We start from the raw sequence: 21,396 nt of genomic DNA on the forward strand, positions 1-21,396 counted from the left end.
GAGCGAGAGGCAAAAGGAGAAGCAGACTCCTTGCTGAGCAGGGAGCCTGATACAGGACTCAATCCCAGGACCCTGAGATCATGACCTGAGCTGAAGGCAGACGCTTAACTGACTGAGCTACGGAGGCGCCCTCAATTTTTTTTAGATGCCACTTATGAACGAAATCATATGGTATTTGTCTTTCTCAGTCTGACTTATTTCACTTAACATAATACCTTCTGGGTCCATCCATGAGGTCACAAATAGCAAGATCTCATTCTTTTTTATGGTTCTGTAATATTCCATTATATCTATTTATTTACACACAACATACACACCACATCTTCCTTATTAATTTGTCTACTGATGGAAACTTAGGTTGCTTCCATATCTTGCCTATTGTAAATAATGCTGCAGTAAACAGGGGTGCACATATATCTTTGTGAATTAGTGTTTTCACTTTCTTTGGCTAAATACTACTGGAATTATTGGATCATATGGTATTTCTATTTTTAAAAAGATCTTATTTAGGGGCGCCTGGGTGGCTCGGTCATTAAGCGACTGCCTTCGGCTCAGGTCATGATCTCAGGGTCCTGGGATCGAGCCCCACATCGGGCTCCCTGCTCGGCGGGAGGCCTGCTTCTCCCTCTCCCACTCCCCCTGCTTGTGTTCCCTCTCTCGCTGTGTCTCTGTCAAATAAATAAATAAAATCTTAAAAAAAAATAGAAGATCTTATTTATTTGAGAGAGAGAGAGAGAGAAAGAGCGCGCGCACAAGCGCACATGAGTGTGGGGAGGGAGGGGCAGAGGGAGAGGGAGAAGCAGACTCCCTGCTGAGCAGGGAGTCTAATGCCAGGATCCATTCCAGGACTGTGGGATCATGACCTGAGCTGAAGGCAGTCGCTTAACTGACTGAGCCACCCAGGAGCCCTGTATTTCTATTTTTAATTAAAGAACATCTTTAAATTGAACTAAAGGAACACTACTGGAACTTAAAGTGGTAGTCCTGGCTCTTCCAGGCTCAAGGTCCAAATTTTTCAAGTGTTTCTAGTCTACCTCCTCTCCATTTCCCACCTCATTTACCTCAAAGGGCAGAGGCCTGGCAAAGAAGGAATAACCAACCACTTCCCATAAAACTCAGGTAAGAGTAAAAACCAGTTCTGAGAAACTGCAAAATTTACATCCTGGTGTCTGAAGTTTAGGTCACAATGTATTTCTTTTGCACAAAACCTAAGAGCTTATATTTACTGGGGTGAAACCACTAACAACACTCTGTACTAAAAAGCTCTCAGCAGACGATCCCACATTTTCTTATTTGCTCCCCCACTCCCAGATTGCTGCAGAAGCCTGGCCAATGGGTACATACTCCGACTGAGTGACAGCAGGGCGCTTTACCAAATGACCTAGGGAGGGGAAGAAAGAAATGAGACTCTGCGCAAGTTTGGTAAAGGAAGAGAAGCTTTCCCATCCAAGGACCAACTGGTGGCCCCTCAACTCTCGCTCTCCCCGCCCGTCCCGCCCCAGACCCCGCCCCAGGCCCCGCCCAAGGTCCGCCCCACTCGATCCTGGCGAGTCCCTCAGCCTCCGGCCTGGTTCGCGGGGCGCTTGCGCATTTCTTAAGGCGTCTCAGCACTGCCCGAATCAAAATGTGTGCGTGGTGGGGGGGCGGGAATTTCGTGCTTCCTACAGACCCCGCTACGGCGGCCTTCTGCGCTCTGCTAGAGCTGTCTTTTGCCTTCTTGGCCCTGACACTCCGGCTTCTTGTTCCCTGATATGGCTGAAGAGGTCATGTTATAAATTAGGCGATCTCCGGGCAGCCCGGCTTCTGGCGCAGGGTCCTTGGGCTGAGACTTAAAGCGGCGGCAGGGAAAGCAGGGTCCTTCTCTGGGGCAGTCGCGCAGGTAGCGGCTGCGGGAAGCCGGACACCGGGCGTCATGTATTACAAGTTTAGTGGCTTCACGCAGAAGTTGACTGGAACATGGGCTTCCGACGCCTATAGCCCGCAGGTACTGATAGCGGCGGGCCGTCTCGGACAGAAGTGGTCGCCCGAGCCTCTGCGCCTGGCAGTCGTGAGGCCGGAGCCGGGCGGGATTTCTGCCTGCGGTTGGGTTTGGCTCGCCCCGCACCTCCCGGCCCCTTTCCGCATCTGCTTGCAGCGGCCGTTGAGGCTGCTCATTCTGTAGCTGCTTTCCCGGCGGGGCTGGTCCGGCGCGGAAGTTGGGCCTGGCATCAGCTGGGGTCAAGGTGACCTCTGAGCTCGTTGCTTCTGGGTCGGGGGGTGGCTTGTGGGGTCGGCGTGGCCCAGAATGCGACCTGCCAAGAGTCTGAAGTTCGGCTTTGTCCTTTTTAAGGAGGTTCCGCTTTTGGTCTCCTCAGTGCTCCATTGGTACCTCCCTGCGTCGCCCAAAAGCTGCATCAAGGCACGAGGTTGGAGAGCTGGGATGACAGCACCGAGGGAAGCCACAGGGGCCGGAGAGGCTGTATGATCAGAATTGGGGGACTTGATGGGTTCTTTCAAATGTCCAGGTGAATCTGGGCAGTTACGTGGAAGGACCTTACGCTTCTCAGCTGTAACATGGTTGGCTGCAGCCATTTGAGTCTAAAAAGTATTCTGATTTCACTCATTTTGCTGGTTGGGAGTTTCAGCCTCAGTTGTAGACTCTTCATCAGAGCTAATGTCCTGGCTTTGCCACTATTTTTATGACCTTTATCAGGTTACTTAATTTATTGTGAGCTTAGTTTCATCTAGGGCAGCTTTAGTACAGGTTAAGTGAAGTGTGTGTCACGTCATTAGTAGTCTTTGGCAGATGGTTGGTACTGGATAAGTGGTAGCTATTCTCCAGAAGTTGAGTGTGAGATACCATCATGTTCGTTCCTTATACTCACAGAGAAGTGTCGGAAATATTTGCAACTGAAATATGCAGTTGGAAAACTGGATTCGAATAGTAAGGATCCCAGGTGGGGTGTAAAGGATGCTCTATTGTTACTTCCTTTTTCTGGGGGACACAGCAACTTGCCCAAGTGGGGACGATGTTTTAAGAGATTTCAGGGTCACCTGGGTGGCTCAGTAGGTTAAGTGTCTGACTTAAGTTCAGGTCATGATCTCTGGGTCCTGGGATCGAGTCCCTAGTCGGGCTCCCTGCTCAGCGGGGAGTCTTCTGTCTCTCACTCTGCCCACCCCACCCTCCCCGCTCATGCACTTGCTCTCTTTCTCAAATAAATAAAATCTTTTAAAAAAGTGATTTCAGTCTAAGATTAGATGTGCTGTTAATATTTGTGTTTTTTTTAAAAGATTTTATTTATTTATTTGACAGAGACACAGCAAGAGAGGGAACACAAGCAGGGGGAGCGGGAGAGGGAGAAGCAGGCTTCCCGTTGAGCAGGGAGCCCGATGCGGGACTCGATCCCAGGACCCCGGGATCATGACCTGAGCCGAAGGCAGATGCTTAACGACTGAGCCACCCAGGCGCCCCTAGATGTGCTGTTAATATTAACTAAGATAAGGGCGTCTGGGTGGCTCAGTCGGTTGAGGGTCTGACTTCAGCTCAGGTCATGATCCCAGGTCGCCCTGGAGCCCTGCGTCGCTGGGCTCTCTGCTCAGTAGGGAGCCTGCTTCTCCCTCCCCCTCTGCCTGCCACTTCCCCTGCTTGTGCTCTCTCTCTGTGTCAAATAAATAAATAAATAAATAAAAATTAAAAAAAAAAATTAAGATAGGGCAAGGATCCAGGTTTATAAATGTTGAACTTGTGATGATGTCATGTCTGGTAGTAGCTGGATTTAGGAATATAGAGTTTAATAGGTCTCGGTGTCTTCAGTCTGTAGTTGGTAGTAGAATCTGTGGTGGGGAGATCACGCAGGGAGCATATAGAGAAGAAAGGTGGGAATATGATTAGACTACAGAAATACGAAGGGGAGGGTAGAGGAGGAACTTTTTTTTTTTTTTTTTTAAGATTTTATTTATTTGACAGCGAAAGCAGGAACACAATTAGGGGGAGTGGTAGAGGGAGAAGCAGGCTTCCCGCCGAGCAGAGAGCCCGATGTGGGGCTCGGTCCCAGGACCCTGAGATCATGACCTGAGCCGAAGGCAGTCGCTTAACGACTAGCCACCCAGGCGCCCGGAGGAGGAACATTGATCAAAAGAACAAACCAGGATTAGAAGGGAAACCAATGTGGAGTCACTGAAGCCAAGTTGGTAGTGAGGTCTAAAGGAGGAGTTGTCAACAACAGTGATTTATTTCTTTTGCAGATTACAGGGGAATAGCCATTTCTATCATATTTGCTTCTATAGGAGTGTATTTTTCAGTGCACTGATCTTAAATGTTGCAGTTCAGTGAGTTTTGACAAGTGCATACACAGTAACCCATACCCCTGTTAACATATCGACATTCCGTCACCCCTAGGAAGTTCCCTTCCCTATCTCTGTCTACCTTCCTATTGTGACTGTTATAAATTAATAGTTTTGCTGTTTTTGAATTTCATGTAAATGGAACCACGCAGTACTCTTTTGTGTAGGGCCTCCCCCCAGTCAATATTTTTGAGGTTCATTCATGTTACATGTATTAGTAGCTCCTTTTATTGCTTTGTAGGATTTCATTGTGTGAATATATCACAATTGATTTGTTTGTGGTTGTAGATGTTCTTTTATTTTTTATTTGTTAGCGCACAAGCAGGAGGAGCGGCAGGCAGAGGGAGAAGCGGCCTCTCCGCCGAGCAGGGAGCCCGATACGGCATTTGATCCCAGGACTCTGGGATCATGACCTGAGCCACCCAGGTGCTCTGTAGATTTAATAGAATTTTAGCATAATCTAGGTTTTGTTACTTAGCGAGGAAGTAAAATTTTAGACTAAAACATATGAAATGGAATTGGCTCTCAGAGCAGAGATTACCCTGAGATGCATGTGGTACAGGTAGGGCCTTCAGATTTCTGGTGCCTCTTAAATCACTGGGGAATCATTGAGTAGTAAGTTTAGCCATGGTAGATGGAGATAGATCATGAAGGGTGTAGGATGGTAGGACTTAATTTTGTGAGAAACAGGAATTTTCAAAACATCTTGATGGAGAAAGTTGTGGTAGAGTCTTGTCCAGAGGTTGAAACAAGGGCGTACTTCTTACCTTTAGTTTCATGGAGGGTTTATGATGGAGGAGCAAGTATCATGACAGAGCTATGCCTGAAAAGATAATATGACTGGGAGAGACCAGTACCAGGGATGCCTGTTAAACCCATAAAATAGTTCAGGGTCTTCTGAGTGGGAAAGGAGAGAGGTCTGGGGGATAAGGATTTAGCAACTGATGTGGGAGACTGGGGGGATGAGAAAGGAGGACTCCAGGATGATTGGGTAGTGGGAGGATGGTGGTGCTTCCATTATAAACAGGGAGCTTGAATAGGTCTGTGAGGAACTGTGTGAATTTTGGACCTGCGGAGTGTGTTGTGTCCTGGAAACATGGAGGTGGTGATATCTTGCTGGAAGGTAGAACTTGAGTTGCTGCAGATTGACAGTTGTTTCTAGCCCTAAATCAGAGTGAATTCAGATCAGAACACTGAAAAATTCTATCATTTAAAAATTAAAACAAAAAAATCATGTAATTCTCTTATTTCTCCACTCTCCTCAAACCTAAAAGGTAGAAGAAAAGGGAAACTTGGGCCAGTGAACTTCGAGAGGAAAAAAATCGAGTTGACTTTTCTCTTTAAAAATTTGGAGCAACTAGGGGCACCTGGCTGGCTCATTTGGTGGAGCATGAGACTCTCCGATCTTGAGGTTGTGAGTTTGAGCCCTGCATTGGGTGTAGAGATTACTTAAAAATAAAATCTTAAGAAAATTTTTTGGAGCAACTGTATTAGACTGGGAAGAACTCAGCCGCTGAATGTGGTTGCTGTTGAATGGCTCTTAATTGTAGAGGTAGTGATTGTGTAAATAGCTAAGAGATTTGGTATTAAAAAGCAAAACCTGTGATTTCCACTTGGTCTGCAGTCCACTATTTTAAGAACAGTATTCACTAGTTTTCTCATTTGTGGGAGATGTGGGAGGCTCTGCCATCAGCTACTGATTTGATTTACATGACTTTAGTTCTGAAATATTTAAGTCTACATGGTGGTGAAGCCATAGCTTATTTATACATTCAACAGATATTTACTGAGTGTGCTCTTTGCTTTTTTAAGTCTTGGGAAGTAAGAGCAGTGAACAAAACATGCCAAAATCCCGCCTTTGTGAGGCTTCCATTGCAGTAGGGGGAGACAAAGTAAACAAAGTAAAATTTGGTGTGTTAGGTGCTTATAAGTGCTGTGGAGAAAAAAAACTGGGAACGGGTGATAGGTTGTTAGCAGGGTAAAGGGGAGGACATGCAGTATAAAAGGGTGGTAAGGGAATGTCTTGCTGAGAAGGTGACACATGGGCAAAGACCTGAAGGAGGTGAGGGTGCCAATCATGTGGATACCCAGAGAAGAGCATTCTAGGTAGAGGGAACAGTGCCTGGTGCCTGGGAGGTTTAAGGGGCTTGTCTAGGGGACTGGGGGTAGAGTAAGGGGATGATGTAAGTGGTAGGGTGGTGGGGTTTGAGGGGTGCATCTCATGGCCCTGGAAATCATTGTAAGAACTTTGGGTTTTGCTCAGTGTGAGGAGGCTTTTGGAGAGGTTTGAGCTGAGTAGTGACATCTACAATCACTGGTCACTGCATTAAGAGTAGACTGCAGGGCAGCCAGTGTGGAAATGGAAGGAGGGTGATCAGTTGGGGGGCTGTTATAAAAATCCAGGGGTTTGGACCAGAGTGTGGATTGGTGGAGATGGGTGAGAAGTGGTCAGATGCTGAGTGTATTTTGAAAGTAGAGCCAAAAGGATTTGCAGTGTGTAAGCAGTATTAAAAATGATTCTGGGCACCTGGGTGGCTCAGTCCGTTAAGCATCTGACTCTTGATTTCGGCTCGGGTAATGATCTCAGGGTTGTGAGATTGAGCTGTAGAGGGCTTCGCATTCAGTGAGGAGTCTGCTGAGATCCTCTCCCTCTGTCTCCTCCTCCCCCACTCGCTCGGTCTCAAATAAAATCTTAAAAAAAAAAAAAGATTCCAAGGATCTTGGCCTGAAAACCTGGAAGGATGCTATAGTCAGTTACTGAGATGCGGAGGCCCATAATTCTTCTACATTGGGGCAGCCGCAACCCTGGAAGAGGCATAGGTGAAGGGATTTGCTTTAGGTACCTTCCTGTAAATACAGCTTCCTGTTCAAGTCCACTCTTGAGAACCCCAGTGTCAGTCCTGTCTAGCTGCCTTGAAACATTGGAAGCACTGACTGCTTTTAATTCTTAGGAAATTTAATGAGAGATAGGTGAATATCCATTCATACACATGATCTTAGCCAAAAGGCCGAGAAGCGATTAATATCCATTCCTTTTACCTGTGGGGCCAGGACAGCTGAATTATTGATTGTATGGTATAATAAAAATGTGTGGGTTTGAATCCCATCTTTCTTATGGAATCTCTGAGCTTTGTTTTAATCGTCGGTAACATGGTGGGCGCCTGGGTGGCTCAGTCGGTTAAGCGTCTGCCTTCACCTCAGGTCATGATTCCAGAGTCCCAGGATCGAGTCCTGCATCGGGCTCCCCACTTAGCGGGGAGTCTGCTTCTCCCTCTGACCTACCCCCCCAATGCTCGCGTGCACGCTCTCCCTCTCTCTCACTCACTCACTCTCTCAAATAAAATCTGAAAAAAAAAAAATCATCTGTAACATGAGACGATAATACCTCATTTACAGGGTTAATGTGAAGAGTAAATTTATTTATGAAGATTATGTAGGATCCTGAAAAGAAATGGTTATAAATAAAAACGGAATGTAGAATTTTATTTTATTTTTTAAAAGAATTTTATCCATTTATTTGACGGCATAAACAGGGGGAGTGGCAGGCAGAGGGAGAAGCAGGCTCCCCACTGAGCAGGGACTTGGGGGCTCTATCCAGGACCCTGGGATCATGACCTGAGCCCAGGGCAGAGGCTTAACCGACTGAGCTGCCCAGGTGCCCCTAGAATGTAGAATTTTATACTGCAACTGTAAAGATGTTAAAATACGCCTATAAAAAAAGATTGGAGGAGAATATACAAATTATAATAGTTAATGGGATAAGATACTGGGATTACTGGTAACTTTAAAATTCCATATTCCAAACTTACAGTATTATAAATGGAAATACGGAGTTATTTAAAACCATTAAGATGGTTGATACTCTTTTTTTCAGATGATATTGTTCAAAAACTTTGCTGTAGTTTTGAATCACTTGATGGGTGAACAAACACTGAGCGATTAGGTATAATCCTTTCTTTTTTTTTTTTTTTTAAAGATTTTTTATTTATTTATTTGAGAGAGAGAGAATGAGAGACAGAGAGCATGAGAGGGAAGAGGGCAGAGGGAGAAGCAGACCCCCTGACGAGCAGGGAGCCCGACGTGGGACTCGATCCCGGGACTCCAGGATCATGACCTGAGCCGAAGGCAGTCGCTTAACCAGCTGAGCCACCCAGGCGCCCTAGGTATAATCCTTTCTAAAAATGCACTCACATTAGTCCTGTCAAAACAAGAATTTAACTTCAAACCATTTTCGGAGCTGCTTGGTAGAAAGAGTTTTTAAATTTTTGCATTCAAGGGGAAATGATCCTTATAGGAGAAAATACAAAGCTCACAGAATAAAGGAGCCTGTTAAATTCTTTAGTTCAAAGAGAGATACTTTCTAACGTTGGTATCTCAGTAGTTAGGGCCTCTCTTCCCATCTCTAACTCCTTCTGAACCTGAGTGTATTATATACTAAATTTAGACTAGCAACTTAAAAAACTTTCTCTTTAAATCAGTTGTTGCCGTTAAGCAATAGTTGAGAGGGGCAGTGGGGGCAGGTAGTAGAATACTTAAAAACCCAAGGCTGTGGACTTTAGAGGGGCCTGAGTTTTGACGCTAGGCGCCATCCTTTTTGCTACACGATCTTAGGCAAGTTGCCTTCTCTGATCTAGTTTTCTCCTCTATAAAATGGGAATAATAACATCTTGGTAGGGTTGCTGGCAGGATTAAATGAGATGATGTGTGTGAAATGCTTGACAGGATGCTGGGCATATAAGAAAGGCCGAGCACATAATTAGTGGCTGTTATTCCATAACATTAATATCCGTAATGGCAGGGATTGTATCTGTCTTATTCATCGTGTATTTTCAGGATAGAGTAAGGGCTCAGTCATATATGCTGAATGAGTGAATGCAGTGCAGAAAAAAAGTCCACGGTTCATTCCCATTTGTGGGACTGTGTCAAAGAAATAGAAACGAAGTTTACTTTTTGGTGGGGGGTTAATTGAAGTATAGTTGATTTACAATATTATATTAGTTTCAGGTGTACAACATAGTGATATATACATTACAAAATGCTCACCACATAAGTGTAGTTATCATCTGTCACCTCACAGCATTATTGACTGTATTCTGTATGGTGTACTTTTTATCCTCCTGACTTATTTTACAACTGGAAGTTTGTACCTTTTAATTTCCTTCACCTCTTTCCCCTCATCCTCCCACCCACTCCACTCTGGCAACCACCAGTTCTCTGTATTTCTGGGTCTATTTCTATTTTTTGTTTTATTTTTTAGATCCCACACATAAGTGAAATATTAATGTTTTTTTTTTTTTTTCTGTCTGACTTATTTCACTTAGCATAATACCCTCTAGGTCCATCCAAGTTGTTGCCAGTGGCAAAATCTTATTTCATGGCTGAGTATTACTCCACTGTGTGTGTGTGTGTGTGTGTGTGTGTGTATCACATCTTCTTTATCCATTCTTCTGTTTTTTTTTTTAAGATTTTACCTATTTATTAGAGAGAGAGAGATAGCGAGAGAGGGAACACAATCGGGGGAGTGGGAGAGGGAGAAGCAGGCTCCCTGCTGAGCAGAGAGCCCAATGTGGGGCCCGATCCCAGGGCTCTGGGATCGTGACCTGAGCCAAAGGCAGACGCTTAACAACTGAGCCACCCAGGCGCCCCTCCATTCATATATTGATGGACACTTACGTTGCTTCCATATCTTGGCTATTGTGAATAATGCTGCAGTAAACATAGGGGTGCACATATCTTTTTGAATTGATATTTTTGCTTTCTTTTTTTAAATATTTATTTATTCATAAGAGAGAGAGAGGCAGAGGGAGAAGCAGGCTCCCCAAGGAACAGGGAGCCTGATGTGGGACTCAATCCCAGGACCCCGGGATCATGACCTGAGCCGAAGGCAGACGCTTAACCATCTGAGTCACCCAGGCGCCCCCTATATTTTTGTTTTCTTTGGGTAAATACCCAGAAGCAGAATTACTGGTTTGTATGGTATTTGTATTTTTAATTTTTTGAGGGACCTCCATAACTGTTTTCCATAATGGCTGCACCAATTTATATTCCCGTGAACAGTGCATGAGGGTTGCCTTTTTTCTGTATTCCTCTACACACTTGTTATTTCTTGACTTTTTGATACTAGCCATTCTCATTGTGGTTTTGATTTGCATTTCCCTGATACTTAGTGATGTTGAACATCTTTTCATGTGTCTCTTGGCCATCTGTAAATCATCTTTGGAAAATGTGTGTTCAGGTCCTCTGTACATCTGTTTTTTTGGTATTGAGTTGTATAAGTTCTTTATAGATTTTGTATATTAACCTCTTATTGGATATATCATTTGCACATAATCTTCTCCTATCCAGTAGGTTGCCTTTTTGTTTTGGTGGTTTCCTTCACTGTGCAAAAGATTTTTAGTTTGATGTAGTCCCAATTGTTTATTTTTGCTTTTGTTTCCCTTACCTGAAGAGACCGATTCAGAAGAATGTTGATAAGGCTGATGTCTAAGAGACTGTGTATGTTTTCTTTTTAGGAGTTTATGATTTCAGGTCTTACATTTGGGTATTTAATCCATTTGAATTTATTTTTTGTGGGTTTTGTTTTGTTTTTTTGGGGGAGTTCCAATGATCCTTTATTGGAGTATTTTCTTTTGTAGTTCTTAACTAGCTGGGTATTCCACTGCACCACTATTGATGTCATCTGTGATGTCATGAGGTGGTGGTCACCAACATTTGCAGCCCAACTGGATAGTCCCCATGATCTCTTCAATGGTTCCAGAGGGTTCTGTGGCTAAAGATTGGTGCCACATCTGTCAGGCAATGTTGACAATCTCACCAAAAGTGATATTTCCACTGTGCTTAATGTTTTTTTGCTTCTTTTTGTCTCTTGGCTGTTCCTTGAGGGCTTTGATAGGGCAGAGGCAGAAGGTGCCTTTTCATTCTGGCCCTGTCTAATTTGAATGGTCACTTTCATTATAATCCTCAGACCCTTCCAATCACCCGTTGCCTTGGTGATGTCATCACCAACCTTTTTTGGAGACAGACCCAGGGGGCCAGTCTTCGAGGCTGGGGGGACGTGGCACTGACTTCCCCACCGGTGCTCCTCAGGTATACAGTACAGCTTTGATCTTGTTAGGGTCGGACTTAGGTGGCATGGTGGAGGTGGCTGGTGTTGGATGAACCCTGATTCAGGACAACCAAAGACCATTGCAACTTTGTCTCCTAGTCCAAAGCCAAAAACTCTTTTTTTTTTTTTAATTTTTAAAAGTAATCTCTATACCCAACATGGGGCTTGAACTCATAACCCTGAGATCAGGAGTCACATGCTCTGGGGTGCCTGGGTGGCTCAGTTGTTAAGCATCTGCCTTCGGCTCAGGGTCGTGGGATTGAGCCCCATGTCCGGCTCCCTGCTTCGAGGGAGGCCTCCTTCTCCCACTCTCCCTGCTTGTGTTCCCTCGCTTGCTGTGTGTGTCTCTCTCTGTCAAATAAATAAATAAAATCTTTAAAAAGAAAAAAAAGTCACATGCTCTGCTGACTGAGCCAGCCAGGTGCCCCAAGTTAATTTATTTAGAGAGAAAGCAGTGGGTGGGAGGGGAGGGAGAGAGAATCTGGAGCAGACTCCACACTGAATGCAGAGCCTCATGTGGGGCTGGATCCCACGACCGCAAGATCCTGACCTGAGCCAAAACCAAGAGTTGGACACTCAAGCGACTGAGCCACCCAGGCACCCCCAGTTTCATTCTTTTGCATGTAGCTGTCCAGTTTTACCAGCACCATTTATTGAAGAGACTGTCTTTTCCCCATTGTGTATTTTTGTTTCCTTTGTTGTAGATTAATTGACCATATAAAGAATGGTTTTATTTCTGGGCTCTCTATTCTATTCCATTGATATCTATTTTTGTGCTAGTACCATACTGTTTGGATTATTATAGCTTTTGGTATATCTTGAAGTCTGGGATTGTGATACTTCAGCTTTTTTCTTCTTTTTCAAGATTGCTTTGGCTATTTGGGATCTTTGTGGTTCCATACAAATTTTACGATTATTTTTTTCTTATTCTGTGAAAAATGTTATTGGTATTTTGATAGGGACTGTATCGAATCTGTAGGCTGCTTTGGGTAGTATGGGCATTTTAACAGTATTGATTCTTCCAGTTAATGAGCATGGTATATCTTTCGATTTATTTGTGTCTTCAGTTTCTTTCATCATTGTCGTAATAGTTTTCAGAGTACAGGTCTTTCACCTCCATGGTTAAATTTTTTCCTTAGGTATTTCATTCTTTTTGATGTAGTTGTAAATGGGATTGTTTTCTTAATTTCTCTTTCTGCTGCTTCACTATTAGCATATTGAAATGCAACAGATTTCTGTATATTTTGTATCCTGGGACTTTATTGAATTCATGTATTCTAATATTTTTTTGGTGGAGTCTTTAGTGTTTTTTTTATATGTAGTATCATGTCAGCTGGAAATAGTGAAAGTTTTACTTCTTTCTTACCACTTAGGATGCCTTTTATTTCTTTTTCTTGTCTGATTGCTGTGGCTAGGACTTCAGTACTGTGTTGAATAAAAGTGGGGAGAAGGGACATCCTTGTTTTGTTCCTGATCTTAGAGAAAAAGCTTTCACTTTTCACCATTGAGTATGATGTTAGCTTGAAAAGTATGTATATTCTGCCGCTTATGGATGGAATGTTCTGTATATATCTGCTAGGTCTGTCTGGTCTAATGTTATTTAAAGCCACTGTTACCTTATTGATTTTATGTCTGGATTTTCTGTCCATTGATGTAAGGGGTGTTAAAGCCTCCTACTATTATTGTATTACTGTCAGTTTCTTCCTTTGTGTCTGTTAATATTTGCTTTGTATATTTAGGTGCTCCTATGTTGGGTGCATAGATATTTACAATTGTTGTGTCCTCTTGTTGGATTATTCCCTTTATAAAATGCCTTTCTTTGTCTCTTGTTACAGTCTTTGTTTTAAAGACTACTTTGTCTGATAAAAGTTTTACTATCCCAGCTTTCTTTTTGCTTTCATTTGTATGGAATATTTTTTTTAGATCCTTTCACTTTCAGTCTATACGTGTCTTTAGGTCTGAAGAGAGCCTCTTATAGGCAACATATAGGTGCCCTTGTTTTTTATTCATTGAGTCACCCTTGTCTTTTTTTTTTTTTTTTAAGATTTTTAGTTTTTATTTATTTGTCAGAGAGAGCGAGCAAGAGAGCACAAACAGGGAGTGGCAGGCAGAGGGAGAAGCAGGCTTTCCACTGAGCAAGGAGCCCGATGTGGGACCGATCCCATGACCCTAGGATCATGACCTGAGCCGAAGGCAGATGCCCAACCGACTGAGCCACCCAGGCATCCCTGAATCACCCTTGTCTTTTGATTGGAGCATTTAGACCATTTACTTTTTTTTTTTTTAAGTAGGATCCATTCATGACCCTGAGATCAAGAGTCAGACACTTAACTGACTGAGCCACTCAAGCGCCCCATTTTTTTTTTTTAGATCATTTACATTTAAAGTAATAATTTACAGGTGCCATTTTGTTGATTGTTTTCTGGTGGTTTTTGTTGTTTTTCTCTTTTTTCTCCTGGCTCTCTTCTCTTGTAATTGGTGACTTTAGCGTTTTACTTGGATTCCTTTCTTTTTATTTTTTTGTGGATTTATTATAAAGTTTTTGGCTTCTGGTTAGCTTAAGGTTCATATATAACATCATAAGTATATAGCAGTCTATATTAAGCTGATGGTTGCTTAAGTTCGAACACATTCCAAAATCATTCCCCCATGTATGTATATGTATATGATGTGATATTTTACATCTTTATTTTGTGAATCTCAACAAATTTTATAGATGTAATTGATTTTACTCATCTTCTAACTTTCATACTAGTTTTTTTTTTTTTTTTAAGATTTTATTTATTTATTTGAGAGAGAGCACGAGAGGGGAGAGGGTCAGAGGGAGAAGCAGACCCCCCGCTGAGCAGGGAGCCCGATGTGGGACTCAATCCCGGGACTCCAGGATCATGACCTGAGCCGAAGGCAGTCGCTTAACCAACTGAGCCACCCAGGCGCCCTCATACTAGTTTTTTAAGTGATTGATTTACTACCTTTATCATACGTTTGCTTTTACCAGTGAAGTTTTTGTTTCATAATTTTCTTCCAGTCATGGCCTTTTTTTTTTCTGCTTAAAGTCCCTTTAACATTTCTTCTAAGTCTGGTTAAGTGGTGATGAACTCCTTTAACTTTTGTTTGTTTGGGGAAACTCCTATTTGTTGTTTGGGGAAACTCCTATTTGTCCTTCAGTTCTGAATGATAATCTTGTCAGGTAGCGCATTCTTCGTTGTAGGTTTCTTTCTTTCAGTGCTTTGAATATATTGTGCCACTGTCTTCTGGCCTGCACAGTTTCTGCTGGAAAATCCATAGATAGCCTCATGGGGTTTTCCTTGTACATAACTAGTTCCTTATTTCTTGCTGCTTTTAAGATTCTGTCTTTAATCCTTGTCATTTTCGTTGTTGTGTGTCTTGGTATGGATCTTCTTGGGTTCATCTTGTTTGGATCTCTCTCTGCTTCCTGGACCTAGATGTCTGCTTTTCCCAGGTTAGGGAAATTTTCAGCCGTTATGTCTTCAAATAAGTTTTCTGCCTCTTTTCTCCTGGGACCCCTATAATGTGAATATTAGTATGCTTGACATTGTTCTAGAGGGTCCCTTAACCTGTCTTTGTTTTTGCTGTTCAGCTTGGGTGCTTTCTGTCTTCCGGATTGCTAATCTATTCATCCGCATCTTCTGATCTGCTGTTGATTCTCTCTAGGGTGTTTTTCATTTCAGTTATTGTATTCTTCAACTCTGTTTGGTTCTTTTTTATATTTTTTATCTCTTTGTTGAGTTCTCTTACGCTTTTCTTTCAGCTCCAGTGAGCATCTTTATAACCATTGCTTTGAACTCTTTATCAGGTCATTGCTTATCTCCATTTTATTTAGTTCTTTTTCTGAAGTTTTGTTCTTTTCTTTGGAGCATATTCCTTTTTCTCATTTTGTTTGTCTTTCTCTGTTTGTTTCTATGAATTAGTTGAAACAGCAACCTTCCCCAGTCTTGAAGGAGTGGCCTTGTGTAGGAGTGTCCCCTCTGTAGACTGTGTCTGGTGGCTTTGGCTGGCTAGAGCTGTAGTGGGCACAGGCTCAGGGTGCATTCTTTGGGTCTGCCCTGTGGGATGGTGGGAGCTGGGGCAAGTTCAGGCCAGGTGGTTCAGGGGTGCTTGGGTCTAGCGCTGCCCTGGTGGGATGGCAGGAGCTGGGTCAGGCTCAGGCTGGGTGGTCCTCAGGCTCTCCACCCTGGGACACCATAGTGGGATGGCTAGAGCTGGGGCAGGATGTGCTGGCACGCTCTGCATAGGAAGTGCCCTGGATGGCTGCTGAAGCAGATGCGGGCCAGCGGTGTTCCAGGGTGTTTTGTGCCCAGGCCACCTTGGTGAGATAGCAAGGGCTGTAGCTGGTGCAGGCTGGGGTGTTCTGGTTTGTGCTGTGCTGGGGCAGCCGTGGTGGGATGGTTGGAGCTGAGGCAGGTGCACATGGTGGAGAACACCTTTGGGGGACAGCTGGAGCTGGTGTGGGTTAGGGGCCCGAGGCTGCAGGCTGGCTAGCATGCCTGCTCCCATCTGCACTATCAAGGCAGAGGGGGAATGTAAACAGTGGTGCTTGCTAGCACCTTCTAACCAGAGGGAGTTCCAGCAGTTCTCCCACTATTTAGCAGTTGCTGTAGCCTTAGTGTACGGGGCTTCCTTCACTTACAGTCTATTTGCCTTTTATTTTATTTTACTTTATTTTTTAAGATCTTACTTACTTGAGACAAAGAGAGTGAGAGAGAGAGAGCACAAGAGGGGGAGGGTCAGAGGGAGAAGCAGACTCCCCGCTGAGCAGGGAGCCCCGACGAGGGACTCGATCCCAGGACTCCAGGATTATGACCTGAGCCGAAGGCAGTCACTTAACTGACTGAGCTATGGGGTGCCCTCTATTTGCCTTTTAAACTGCTGGGTTTTTTGCCCTACCCCCAGGTTGGGTGAATCTGTGTGTGGGCCTGTCAGTGCTATCCCTCCCTACTGCAGTTCCTAGCAAAAGGTGGGGTTCCTCTTGTTACCATGTCTTTGTCTCCTGCCATTCTCTGTGTGGTCCCTCTATCCTTTGCTATGCAGAAGCTGTTCAGTCAGCCTTCAATTCTTCTTCAGGAGGAATTGCTCTCTATATGTAGGTGTAGATTTGGTGTGTTCTTGGAGGAAGTGAGTTCAGAGTCTTTCTGTGCTGCCATCTTGGACCAAAACCAAGTTTGCTTTAATGTGTTTTTGTTGCCCTGTTGATCTTAATGCTTCCCTGGTGGGAGTATTATTGAGGCTTTCTTTCTTTCTTTTTTTTTTTTTTTTTTGAAGATTTTATTTATTTATTTGACAGAGAGCGAGCGAGAGAGGGAACACAAGCGGGGGTGTGGCAGAGGGAGAAGCAGGCTTCCTGGCGAGCAGGGAGCCTCATGCGGGGCTCGATCCCAGGACCCTGGGATCATGACCTGAGCCAAAGGCAGACCCTTGACGACTGAGCCACCCAGCTGCCCCTCATTGAGGCTTTCAATATATGATCTTTAGAGTAGGTCTTGTCAGTTATATGTAAGTTTTTATTTCTTTGAAGAGATCAAGGACCAGGGGTCCGACAACTCTGTTAATTTGAGCAAAGGATTTTCTTTTTCATCTGTATAATGAAAGAGGCTGAGCTTGAACCCTACTTCCTAACTTTAAATTTTTATTTTTTGTAGTTAGAATTTAATATAAAAGGATGTGATTTTATTGGTTTGTAACTCTTAGCTCATATCTTAATCTGCGGGTTATTTTGGAGAACCATCTCTATACCTGCCACTGTGGGTTTACTCTATCAGATAGAAAACCAGACTTCCCCTTAGGTTCTTCTTCTTCTTTTTTTTTTTTTTTGTAGCTTTATTGAGATACAATTTACATACCATACATTCACTCATTTAAAGTGTATAGCTCAGGGGCGCCTGGGTGGCTCAGTTGGTTAAGCGACTGCCTTCGGCTTAGGTCATGATCCTGGAGTCCCGGGATCGAGTCCCGCATGATTTGTGATTAGCAGCTCCCTGGGCCACATGAACTTTTGGTTAGATTTCCAAAGAGACCTGGCTGTCCCTTTTCTCCTCTGGGTGAGCAGACTCGGGTCTGCTTCTCCCTCTGACCTTCCTCCCTCTCATGCTCTCTGTCTCTCAATTCTCTCTGTCTCAAATAAAAAATAATAATAATAAAAAAAAAATAATAAAGTGTATAGCTCAGTGGTTTTTCAGTGTATTAATAGATACTGTGTAACCACTGCCACATTAATTTTTGAGCATTTTCGTCACCTCCAGAAGAAACGTATACCCTGCAGTTATCACCCCTCTGTTGCTCACCTCCTAGGCCTGGGCAGCTGCCGATCTACTTTCTGTCTGTGTAGATTTTCTTATTCTGGACTTGCATATGAATGGGGTCCTATAAGATGTGGTCTTTTTGACTAGCTTCTTTTACTTGGCATGTTTTTAAGGGTTATCCTTGTTGTAGCCTGTGACAGTACTTCATTTTTCTCCCCCTTTAGGTTCTTTTTAAGCTTGTGTGTTTGTCCTTCTGTCCATGTGGCCCAGGGAGCTGCTAATCACAAACCTGTGTTAACCCCCAATGTCGTTCAGTTTATATTATTGACTGTGTGCCGTGTGCCTGTGGCAGGCCTGCTGCTTTAGGCACGTAGTGTCTCATGCAGTCTTTTCAGGGGTAGATCCCAGTACTTTTATATACATGTCACAGATGAGAACACTGAGTTTCCTTTATTTTTACTATATCTGTTTTACTTACAGCTTTGTTAATGCTGGAAGGTTTAATCACTCTAATTGTTTTGTTTTGTTTTCTGGTCCTGAAAGACAAGTCTCTTACCATTACAGGCTCTTCCAGATTGAGATATTTCTTTACTGTGTGTCTGGACAGTTTCTGATGTCTACTTTGGAGTTAGGAGATAACATGTTAGTACATCAGCTCACCCAGAGGAGAAAAGGGACAGCCAGGTCTCTTTGGAAATCTAACCAAAAGTTCATATAGATTATAAATGTTTTACTGATTTAGTAGGAAGATAGACATAATAGTTATTTCTGGAAGCCCAGATTGGGCTTTTGTGGTTGGTTGTTTGCTTCCCTTCCTCCCCTGACCCCCATCTTAATGTCGGGGAATTCTTCTTGATGGGGTTTGCTGTGGGAAAGTGGACTAATGTATTTTGTTGAAAGTTTAAGGACTTTAAATCTTAAAATTAAAGGCCTTGTAATGTAGACTTGGAGAGCCTTTCCTTTCTTCTGGTGTGGTTGAATTACTGCCTCCACGATTCCAGACAGCCTGCTTGTGGAAAGGTTGTTCATAAGCTCAGGCATGCTTTCAACTTGACATTTTCCTTTTTCTTACAGGGATTAAGGCCTGTGGTTTCCACAGAAGCACCGCCTATCATATTTGCCACACCAACCAAACTGAGTTCTGATTTTGCGGTATATGATTATGCTGGGAAAAACAAAGTTCCTGAGCTGCAGAAGTTTTTCCAGGTGAGAGAAGACACTAGAACAGACACTAGAGAATAAGTTATTTTGGCAGTGAGTTTTCTTCTGGTTGTTTTTTGCTTGCTTGATATTAAAATTCACTGAGCTGTTAGAAGTAGAGGAGGCTCTCTTGGGTTTGCTGATCAACAGAGGGAAGCCAGAATTGGATTTTAAAATATTATTAATGGTAATCTATGTACAGATAACAGGCCAGTGACCCAGCTGCAGATCAGGTGCTGTGGGAGTGGCAGTGTCTGTTCCTGCTGTTGCTAGAAGGCAGCTTCCCCATCCTCAAAAATATGTGCAGATTCAGGACCGGCTTGGGGACTTTTGGTCAGTTTAATCCCTTTTTATCCGATAAGTAAGACTTGATTGGGCATTTGGGGTCTTGAGTTACTATGGGGGAGGGAGTTTGGAGACTGCAAAATAATGGATTCAGCATTTTATGGAGTCTTTTTTTTTTTTTTTTTTTTAAAGATTTTATTTATTTGACAGAGAGACACAGCGAGAGAGGGAACACAAGCAGGGGGAGTGGGAGAGGGAGAAGCAGGCTTCCTGCAGAGCAGGGAGCCCAATGTGGGGCTCGATCCCAGGACTCCAGGATCATGACCTGAGCCGAAGGCAGTCGCTTAACCAACTGAGCCACCCAGGCACCCTGGAGTCTCTTTTTTAAACAAGGGTTTAACAGCTTAATGGAAAGAAGCTGAATACAAAATGGACTAGAGCCTATTAATTGATCTGGTGAGCTCAGACATCATTGACTAAAGATCAGAAGTCAAACATTTCTTGTGCCTGTGGTCATTTAGCTGTGGCTTACTTTTGCTTTTAAAAGAAATCCACCCGTGCTGCTTTCCTAATTAAGCAATATATGATGAATTTCTTAGAAATGTGGAATCTGTTGCATGCGTGTTCGTGAGGCTCCGCTTTGGAGAATGGCTTTGGCCTTACAGGGCTGTAGCTGCGTGTGTAAGGAAATGTATACCACTATTTCTGTGAGCATTCCGACGGATTAGGGCTTTTTCCACTGCAGTGTGTTGATGGATTAGTTAAAAGTAGAGACATTTGTTCTTTATTAGCCTAAACTGTAAAATCTTTTTATTATTAACCATGTCCTTGGTAATTCTTGCTTTCCAGAAATCTGACGGTGTGCCCATCCACCTGAAACGAGGCCTGCCTGACCAAATGCTTTACCGGACCACCATGGCGCTGACGCTGGGGGGGACCATCTACTGCCTGATCGCTCTCTACATGGCTTCGCGGCCCAGAAACAAATGAGTTAGGCTGCAGAGGACTGGTTTGCTTTTTGGCATAAACCCATTGAATTTTCATTTTTCACCGCTCTGTAAACATTTTCTTTTTTACTTGAATGGTTTACTTAAATTTTCCCAGAGAAATAGGAAGAGACTAAGGCACTATTTTGGTTTGTTTATGAAATGCACATGGTCCATCAGAGCTCATTGGACAGTTAAAACCATTGTTTAAAGAGATACTGCTGCTCTTTAGGCTCCTGATTTCCCTGGAGGTTCTGGAGGAAGGTCGCACACAGACTCATTGACAACAGTCTGTACTGAGGTCCTTGGGGACTCACAGTGGTGTTTTTGAGCATGGGGTGCAGAGGCCTTTCTGGATTTGGATGTGATTGAGGAAGGAAGGAAGAAACCAAGGCCAGGAGCATGAAACGGGGGTTTGCGCTAGTAGACACCTTGGGGGTTTTTCCTTCTTGCAGTAAAATGTTAAGAAAAGTTATCTGCAGCCTGCCACTGTTCATTGGACAGTTTGTTTCCAAGGGCTACTTGCCTCCTCCCAGATCTTTAGTGAAATTTTAAGTGTAATTGTTATGTATTTATTCCACCTCGGGAGCAGAAAACACCTTTTCAGTGTTGCACTTTAGGCCAGTGTTGTTTTATTAATGCCACTGTGACACAGTCTCCTTTACCTTTTCAAAATGTTATGGCTTTAAATTATGATTTATTTTGATTGCGGAATAAATACATGAATGAAAAATCTCAGTTTTGAAGTCCTTTTGAATGCCCTTTCAGAATACCAGAGGCATCCTAAACCTGAGTCTCATTTCTTTCTTTTTAATTAGGCACTAGATTATCTTTACAAAATGGTTCCTCAGAGTCAAGTAATAGGCTAATGGCATATTGATAATTACCATATGGTTCCTTATAAGAAACCAGCTTGCCCCGTAGTGAAATGTGCCTGTAACACACAGTTCATTTAGACATTAATTTCCTGTGCTGTCACAATCGGTAGGCTTCACATACGCTATATGAATGCTGAGAAAAGGTGGGATTTTATTATATGTAAAGTGGTAGTCTGTATCTTGCCATAGCAAGGAACAGTGACCTTTTACTGAGGTTAAAATAAACACCCAGTAGCATCCTCACAGGCTAGCAGGCCCTTACTTGTCTGTACAGATCTAAACTTTATTCTTCTCTGGTATTTCTTCCAGGTTTTTATTTTGAAAAACTTCAGACTACAGAAAGATTTTTTTTTTTTTTT

General features: G+C 43.3%; 1 protein-coding gene and 1 long non-coding RNA gene across 2 annotated transcripts; both read left to right on the top strand.

Annotated features, from left to right (window-relative positions):
• Positions 1-1,815: 1,815 nt before the first annotated feature.
• COX7A2L (cytochrome c oxidase subunit 7A2 like) lies at positions 1,816-20,897 on the top strand. Its single transcript, XM_081796861.1, has 3 exons — positions 1,816-1,984; positions 18,763-18,894; positions 20,023-20,897. Exons 1-3 carry the CDS (start codon positions 1,913-1,915, stop codon positions 20,161-20,163), a joined length of 345 nt encoding a protein of 114 aa, XP_081652987.1. The 5' UTR covers positions 1,816-1,912; the 3' UTR covers positions 20,164-20,897.
• Positions 5,782-8,548, top strand: LOC145715937 (uncharacterized). The gene is made up of 2 exons (XR_014138238.1): positions 5,782-8,266; positions 8,487-8,548. It is a non-coding gene; the product is annotated as an uncharacterized LOC145715937 (long non-coding RNA).
• Positions 20,898-21,396: the final 499 nt, after the last annotated feature.

Source organism: Leptonychotes weddellii, chromosome 10 (genome assembly GCF_054177405.1).
Source record: "Leptonychotes weddellii isolate Sample4059 chromosome 10, ASM5417740v2, whole genome shotgun sequence".
Lineage (NCBI taxonomy): Eukaryota > Metazoa > Chordata > Mammalia > Carnivora > Phocidae > Leptonychotes > Leptonychotes weddellii.

What these genes read in the sequence shown, in the direction of transcription:
- COX7A2L (XM_081796861.1), top strand. Translation starts at nt 1,913, where the DNA reads ATGTATTACAAGTTTAGTGGCTTCACGCAGAAGTTGACTGGAACATGG. An exon ending in CCGACGCCTATAGCCCGCAG is followed by an intron (nt 1,985 to 18,762) that starts GTACTGATAGCG and finishes TTTTTCTTACAG; the next exon opens with GGATTAAGGCCTGTGGTTTC. An exon ending in AGCTGCAGAAGTTTTTCCAG is followed by an intron (nt 18,895 to 20,022) that starts GTGAGAGAAGAC and finishes CTTGCTTTCCAG; the next exon opens with AAATCTGACGGTGTGCCCAT.